General features: G+C 54.5%; 2 protein-coding genes across 2 annotated transcripts; both read right to left on the bottom strand.

The window, feature by feature from the left end:
* Positions 1–223: 223 nt before the first annotated feature.
* Positions 224–1,636, bottom strand: CSUI_000037 (dynein heavy chain 2; the record flags this gene model as incomplete). The annotated part of the gene is made up of 3 exons (XM_068060272.1): positions 1,353–1,636; positions 962–1,070; positions 224–400 (listed from the first exon to the last, which is right to left on the bottom strand). Exons 1-3 carry the CDS (start codon positions 1,613–1,615, stop codon positions 224–226), a joined length of 549 nt encoding a protein of 182 aa, XP_067927752.1. The 5' UTR covers positions 1,616–1,636.
* Positions 1,637–4,642: 3,006 nt separating this feature from the next.
* On the bottom strand, positions 4,643–6,415 carry CSUI_000036 (asparagine synthetase; the record flags this gene model as incomplete). Its single annotated transcript, XM_068060271.1, has 2 exons — positions 4,643–6,018; positions 6,229–6,415. The coding sequence occupies 2 exons, from the start codon at positions 6,413–6,415 to the stop codon at positions 4,643–4,645; spliced, it is 1,563 nt and encodes a 520-aa protein (XP_067927751.1).
* Positions 6,416–8,330: the final 1,915 nt, after the last annotated feature.

Here is an 8,330-nt window from a genome sequence, read left to right as displayed (position 1 = left end):
CAATAACGCACGGAAACGGCTGGCGCTTGCTGTGTTGATTGAGTAACCTAGTTCTCTGTTTGTTGACCTCACCGTGACTGATGGGCGGCAACAAGCCGGTCTGCGAATTTGACAGGATCTTCCACCTGCGACAGAAACATGCCGTAAGAACACCGGATAACCTGCACCGGTTCCCGTGTCTGAGCGGGCATACGGAACGGAAACGCTGCAAGCCTGTGTTATGTCAGGCTGAGCGGGAACTTGCCTTGAATAGGAGCTGCATGCGAAGCAGAGATCCGCTTTCTCCCGTTTCCTTGCCTTTCTCAGTCCACCGGACTGAAAACTTGTTCTCTGGCGTTTCGTACGCGTACACGTGACATTCTTTCCAAGACCCAGATCTGGCTTCGTCCCACCAGAGACCCTGGCAGACAAACGGAGGGCCACGATACGTAACTCCGTCGAGGGCTCGCTCGCCACGGAGCAGCAGGCTAGCTCACGATTGCCTCACAAATGCGCGGTGCGACTCTGTTGCTCCTCGGTTGACCACCAACTTTTGCCCCGTTGTGATCGATAGACCTGTCCCGGAAATGCTCGGGTCAGCAAGTCGTTAACCCGTTGCGTCGCAGGGGCATGCTTACCAACAGGGACATTCCTCCGAGTGCCACGAGCGCTGCCCTAGGGACTCGGAGCAGTACAGCCCGCTTCCTCCCCCCCCGTATGAGGATCTATGTGCGCCCTTTTTCACTTTGAAGTGAGATCAAGCAGAGTTTTAAGCTATCTTTCATTGTGTTGTTCTGGAGGGTGGCTACCAGTAGTTTTTAGCTCTGCTGGTCTGCTGGGTTGATTCACCCCCAGGCACAGAACAGGTCCCACTGATCGCTGTTCAAGCAGCCGCCAATGTACAGAGAAAGGTCAGCGTGGTACTGCAAGCTCTATATGCGAGCCACGTGCGTAGTTGAGTGTCCTCGGTGTCTGTTCTCACTTTCGCCTCCAGTGGGAGGAACCGTCCCTCGTCGTCGTACCCGAGGTCTATCCATTCCTCGGGCAGTCTGTCATCATACGACGTGTCGTCGAAAGGCTCCAAGGGCAACCTAAAGCGAACAGAGGGAGAGAGGGAGCGGCCTATATCCGGCAAGTACTCGCGCCTTAGCGTACAGCGAGAAAGCCAATTCAAACGTAGAAACTGATGGCGACGTCGGCAGCGCAGCACACGGTCGGGGGACAGCTGCCAGTACGGCTGGTCTTATCACCTCGGGCTCGGCGGATCAGGTAGACTCCCCGGTTGTCTTGATGTTTGATTGCGGAGCCACCGCCCGAGAGTCGTGCCCTGCTTTGCCGCTTCATATGCGGTGCGTGCTGAGAGGAGCGCTCACCATCGCTGGGCATCGAATGTAGGATTCCCGTAGTCGATGCCCCTTTCTAACAGAAGCTCCTCGATATCGAGAGATGCATAGAGGCGCCGCCTCCTTTCTACAGTCACTTTGCGGGGCGCATGAGCCGGAACATGTTCGAAAGGTTCGATTACTTTTGGTTTGGCATCTGCTACCGTGTGGGGTTCTGGATCTGCCAGGCCTGAGCAGAAAACATTCTCATGTTTGGGCAGATCTTGTGGAACATTTGAAATGAGAGCCAACATTATAGGCGCCACAGGCAACCACTAAAAGCAGTCATACCCTCCTCTCGGTTTGTAAGCAGGTCTCCAACCAGCTGCAGCAATGAGCAGTAGTCACAGTTCTGGTGGCTGCGGGTCCGGGCGGCTGTCTCCCCGGACAGTAGGTGTTTCTACGGGGCATCAAAGCAGGATCCACCAAGTCACGCCTTTCCACCAAGATAAAGACACGCAGAGGCAGAAGAGTAGGGAGCGGTACGGCGTTCAGTCTCACTGGTGCGCCGCGTACGTCTCACGAGTATGCTTTCCGCACCTCTCTCAACATTTTCTTTGGGGCGATGTACGCTCGCTGGTAAAAACGGTATCTCATACCGTCCCTTCGCGTAGACGCGGTCAGGGGGCCCCCGAGTAGCAAGCTGAGAGGAAACGCAGACTGTCTGAGATAAGCCTGGGTGAGAAGAAGTCGCACGCCGTAGGGATGGACCTGTTGGACAGCTGATGTGTGGCAGCACACTAGTAGCGGCGCTAGGGTGTGCCAGACAGAGCGAAAGGAGCCGCACGACGCGAAACACGGCTGCACCCAGACTTTGCCCGGAGTGTGTCCCTGCAGTGCAGAAGCTGACTGTCGTTGTTTGCGGAAGGTCTTGTCAGACACCCTGCCCTGCACCTTAACGATGACTACCCAGCCGGTAGTTGCCCTTGAAGGTTCGTTCCCACGACCCCACTGTGAAGCACTGACGTCGTCAGACCCCCCCCCTCATCATCAAACACAAAGAAGCGTCGTGCCTGCCCCCTTATGTCGCTCGGACCTTGTGTGACGATCGAAACCCGAGGCTGGCTAAACTCGAGGCATCTACTATCTTGTCTTGCAGAAAACTCTGCAGTCTTTGCTTGCTACATCAGAAGCCCGAAAGAACGTTGAGCATATACCTGCACTTCTTTGAGTGAGGTTGGCTTGAGCACCTCGGAGTACACGCCTCTCTGAGGCCTAACTGCAAGCTGGCGTTGCGGAGAAGACATGGCACCTGCTTAGTAGGTGGACGAAGGGTGAGTACAATGACATGCAGGAGCCCTTTTCACATTCCGCTTCAGCTTCTTTGTAAGTGGCTGGGAACTCTATCGGCCTTCGTGCGGAGCAAAGCCAGGTCTTCAGCCAGCACGCTGCAAAGTGGTAGTGATCGTGCCGTTCCAGAAGCGACTTCTCAGCGCTGGCGCGCGCTGCGTCGGAACAGACGGGAGAGGGGCTTAGTGGACATTGAGAGAAGGCTATGAAGGCTACTCAGCTACCTCACCACTGCACGCGTGCGCGGCGAGAAAGAGAGTCTCTTTGCAGGGCGGTGGCCGCTGGACCACTCAAGGCCGCAGACCATGCATGTCGGTGGCTCATGTAGCGTAGGGCAGAGAAGACGCGGACCGGGGGCGACTCGGCGGGTGGCGCGTTGCATAAAGGAATACGCTGCAGGGAACAGTTGGGCGACGACAGCCTTGGGAAAATAAGGGGGAGAGGGTGACGGATATGGGTATATACAAGGCTGTAGCCTTGGACTTAACACGAGAGAAGGATCGATTACTGAAGACCAACAATGTGCGACAGTCAGACTTGGGGAGTCCATGCGAAACAGCAGGCACTGAAGGCAGTTACAGCAGTCGGAAGCTGCTTTCCAGCTCGTGCAGAGTCTAGTGTCGTGATAGTAGTTTGAACAAATATCGTTGCCTTTTTGACGTGTGCTTAGTCATTTGTTTTACATGCAGCCATGCTACTTTTCTCGCTTTTCTTCTTTCTGGCTGCCCCGACACGCACGATAGAATGGCCACGTTGAAAGTCTCACTTCGTTTTTTCTGCGTAGTGCTCACTTCACAGACTGCTTTCGCCGCTGCTTTGCCTCCCGTTTTCTTTCTCCTACTTCAATACAAAAAGAAGAAAATTGTCGCCGACCTTGACCAAGACCGGGCACGACGTGTTGGGCATGCTGCCCCGCGAGCTCCACAAGAAAGTCCCAGTCTCTCAAGCGTGCAGACGTGTGTTTGAGTTACTAAGTCTCAATCGGCTGCAGCAACTCTATCGCGACTAGACAGGGAAGTGCTTCCTCTCTCGGTGAACACTGGCTAACAGCTTCTTTGTTCAGAAGGAGCAAGTGCTTGTTTGCCTTCTCTGGGATAGGCTGGGACGACTGAGGTGACGGACGTGCCGCCGGACAGCCACTTGAAAATGACGTTCTACTTGTAACAAAAGAATCTCACCAGCTCTGCTTTTGAAATTCCGAGCTCCTTCACTAGCTGGTGGCGCTGTCTGGCGGAGCCGCTATCCCTAGGTGCAGAGACATGCCTAACCAGTCGCGTACAAGGGTTCTAGGGTTCTCTCCTCCGGCTGTTGCACGTGTTCAACTGCCAGGCGGTCACCTTGCCAGCCTGTTATAGCCTTTTTTTGAAATGTGAAAAGCGGGACATCAAAATCGAAACGGCTACCGAAACGTGGGGATCCCTGGCTCGACAACGAGAGTCCATTTCCCTCCCCAAGCGTATCAGGAGTCCCGTTCAAAGTTTTTCTTTGGGACGCTGACTTTTGAAGAAACGTGCATCAGCCGCGTCCCTTTGATTGGCATTCAAAAGATGGGGCCGCAAGACAAGAGAAGAGCTTGCAGAACACCTTGGCCTGAAGGGACAACGGGTGCAGCTTTCACCGCACTTTTGATTGCCAGAGCGACACCACAGAGTCAGTGGCACAGGGGTACCTGAAGGTTGCCGTTCGAGTTGGTCTGTGCCACGGGGAGAAGCTGTCAGACTATGACCCAAGAATTCACATCTATTTTACACTACACTGGAAATGCAGGCGGAACGAGATCTGCGCAGCATAGACGGACGGTAAAAAGGGGACACACGAACAGAGGGTGCCCGTGTGCGCGGACGTCGGCCTGCCGGGAAACCGGTTGCGGAGACTGAAGAGGCCACCATTAAGAATCACTCGTGCTGCAGAAATCACCTTTATCGCCGACCACAGAGTTCGCCAGCTTCGCCTCCAGCAGGCCGCTCCCGATCGCGCTACCCTGCACTCAGTCATCTTCCTTCGGCTTTTCTGTAGTCTGCTGCTATGCCGTCCACGAGTCTTGCTGATGACTCTCCTGGGTGCTTGTGACAGACTGGTGCGTGGTGGACGGAAACGGATCGGCCTGATTGGTCCGGGTTGCGTTTGAACTGCTCATCCCACTCGAGAGCTGTCTCAGTAGAGCAAGCGACGGATGGTCCCGTGTGGACAGTCCGAGCTGCGCTGCCTTTGTTGTAGTACTTCGCGAAGATCATCCTGTACAGGTACCCTTCCTTCGTAGTGGGGGTGTTGGTGGGGAAAAGCACACTGGCGTTGCTCATCATCGTGTCCGTCACACGCTTATCAGCGTATGCCTTCAGTGATGTAATCCAGTCGTAGCCTACACCATCAGAAAATTGTTCCTTCTGACGATAAAGGACTTCGTCGGGCAAATATCCCTTGAAGGCATCGCGCAAGATCTGCTTTTCTATTCGACCTTCCGTGCACATTTTTGCTGCCGGATCGAGCGTCATCGCATAATCTAGGAACTCCCTGTCGAGAAAAGGGACACGAGCCTCAACCCCCCAGGCCGCGGAAGCCTTATTGCCCCTCAGCACGTCATAGTATTGAAGCAGATCGAGCTTCCTCTGCAGCTCGCGGAAAAAAGCCTCTTTCGTCGGAGCCTTATGGAAATACAGATACCCTCCGAAAACCTCGTCGGCGCCTTCCCCCGTGAGGACAACTTTTATACCAAGCGACTTGATCAGCCGGCAAAGCAGGTACATGGGGACGGCAGCGCGGATTGTTGTGACGTCGTAAGTCTCGATTAGGCGAATTACATCCTCAAGGGCATCCAGACCTTCTTTCAATTCGAAAGTAAAAGCGTGGTGCACGGTCCCCAGTCCCTCCGCTACTTTCGTTGCAAACTGAAGGTCCTTAGAATCCTTCAAGCCAATGGAGAAAGAATGGAGCTGGTGTGTCCACAGATGACTGTCGATCTCACTAGCGGAGATTTTGGCGAACTCTCGGACGGCGATCGCGGCCACAAGCGAAGAGTCTAGCCCACCACTCAGCATGAGGCCGAAAGGCACGTCGCACATGAGTGTCTTCCTTACAGATTTCTCCAAAGCTTCTCGTAATTGCGTCAAATCGCACGGCCTGGAGGGTATGGGACTCTCCGGTCCCCACCACGACGGGTTGTAGTAGCGCTTCAACGCACCCTGGCCGTTGTTCAGGGCAGAATAAAAGTAGTGACCTGGTGGAAACACTGATACCTGTTCGCAGTCTTCAATCAAGGCCTTCATCTCGCTGGCAAACCAGATACTCCCGTCCGACGCGTAACCCACGTACATGGAACAGATTCCCAAAGGGTCTCGCGCGGCAAAGAAGTCCCCTGTCCGACTATCGGCTATGACAAAGGCAAACATGCCATCAAGCTTATCGCACATCTCAACGCCGAAAAGCTTATATAGAGAAGGTAGGACCTGACAGTCACTCTTTGTAGTCCATCCCTGTACTTCCTCAGGGGGAATCATTTTGGTCAACTCAGCGTGGTTGTAGATTTCCCCGCTCACTGTGACAGCAATCTGCCGTGAAGGGTCAAACAGAGGCTGCTTACCCGAGGTGGGGTCGACGATGGCTAAACGTTCATGCGCCAAAGCTGTCGACGAAGATTTGCCTTTCTGTACGTAGACACCATTCCAGTCAGGACCGCGGTGCCTTAGTGTCCGCGACCGTTCAAGGGCGAGGAGGCGCAGCTGTTCGGGGTCCAGGCTGGACTGGACGATCGCGAGAATGCCGCACATCTTGACAGGAAGATTCTTGACAACAGAAGGAACACGAGCCTGACCCAAACCGCTCTCAGGTGACGTGCCCCCACGGTGAAAAATTGAAACAGGCTAGCCGTCCGCAAATCCGAAGTGTTGATGTGCGGGAATCCGAGAGCTCTTTCCTCCGTTGAGAGCCTTTCGAACGTACACGCGGCCACAGATACGGGCGCGCTGAGAAAGATAGTAGCCTCTGGTCGAGACTCTTTCAGCAAGAAATGATCCTGATGGACGTAGGGAGCGACAACTGTTCCGCGCCGTCACACATTCCGTTGTAGCTTGCTAGTCCCCACCCAAGTTCCTTTAGATCGCGGCACCAATAGTCAGGCGGTTCTCTCGTTTGTCCGACACAGAGGGCTACGGTGCAAACCGGCACAGAGACTGCTGCCCCGAACTGTAACAAAAAACGTGGGACAGTTCTGCAAGGGAAATTCTTCGACCCAATACGAGGTGTCCGGGGAAAATCTCATGCCCGCAGCGTCTCAAACGCCTTGCACCAGCGCAGAAAAGCAATTGACAAAAGCGACAGACCGGCTCCACATCAAGGTGCATCCAGCTAGCCTAACAGCCAGGTGCGGTGTTTGGAGAGACACTAAGGGAAGCGCACATCGGAAGGGCGCCGTGGTACCTTCTCGAAAGCGCTGACAAATATCTGTTGAAGAGACGGGTTGACCGCCGGGAGTTCATGATTCTCCTTTGCCACCGGGGCTCTTAACCGAGCGTTGTCTTCTTCGCCATAACTGAACCGGTTTGTTCAGTGGGTGCGGCTGTGTAGACCTTCGCGATCTTTCAGGTAGGAGTCAGAACGGGAAATCCCCTTCACAGTGTTCCGGTTCGGTAGTAAGCTCCGCGTTTCAGGCGCCTGTCAAAATTATGTAGCAGGTTGTTTCTCATCCGCTAGATGGACTGCAACTGGGTATGCGGGTGTCTATTGTCTTCCCGTGGAACAGATCGGGGGCGGGGCCGCATCCGGGGTTTGAAGAGCACTGCCCTGTTTATTTTGAATATAGTCGGAGATTCTCGGGCACTCCCGTAGCGGCTTGGCTAGGCTGAGAACCAGCAGAGAACCTAGAGCATCCATGCGACTTCAAGGCGGTTTCGCCGGAGTCCCACGGAAAAATGCACGGCGGGGCGCGGGGCTGAAACTGCGAAGCACAATGAAGCTGGCTGTTGTTGCGCTTGCTACTACCATGGCATGCCGTGCATAACCAGCTCCGGGGAAGTAATTTACGTGTGTGTGAAGCTTCGGTGGGCAGACTACATTTCTGTGGTGCTCGCGGTCACCCGAATCATTCCACTGCGTGTAGTACTAAAGCGCCGAAAGTAACTCCGACTCCTGGCGACGTTCGCGGCGCCCTGGAGCACACGGGTGAGAGTATCCTCTGTGCCAGCGCGTGGTTTTTCATTCCTCCACACGAGTTGCCAGTCGGGTGTACCGTCGCACCCTTCATTGGCCCAGTGTGTCCGCAGAGAAAAAGGCCTGGAGCGGCTAACGGGGGTTGGGGGCAATTTTCCCAAGTTGGGAGTGCCAGGCGTCCGGTCGAAGATCGCGCCGTGTCTATAGGGAGAGGCTCTTCCGGGTCCCAAGCATCTAAACTGAATTCGAGAGACATGTGGTGCTGTTTTTCCGGCGTAATAGCTGTCGCGACGTTAGTGCAGCTCGCTTTAGAGCATCGCCTGGCATAGTCTTCTGGTAAGAAAACGTACGCTATCAGGAACTCACTACATCCAAAGCACCGGGCATGCTGAATGGTACTCGACGACTACGTCAGACTCTATAGAGGTGCTATGCGAAATGAATGCTTCTCACTCTGCATCAACGTGTTTCGATATTCACCTAAAACTCTATCGAGAAAGGGAGATATTTTAACCAGCCGGGATAGCTCAGTTGGGA

This window comes from Cystoisospora suis (assembly GCF_002600585.1).
Source record: "Cystoisospora suis strain Wien I chromosome Unknown contig_19, whole genome shotgun sequence".
Lineage (NCBI taxonomy): Eukaryota > Apicomplexa > Conoidasida > Eucoccidiorida > Sarcocystidae > Cystoisospora > Cystoisospora suis.
The sequence above is the reverse complement of the archived record's forward strand: the minus strand, read 5'-3'. Positions and strand labels throughout refer to the sequence as shown.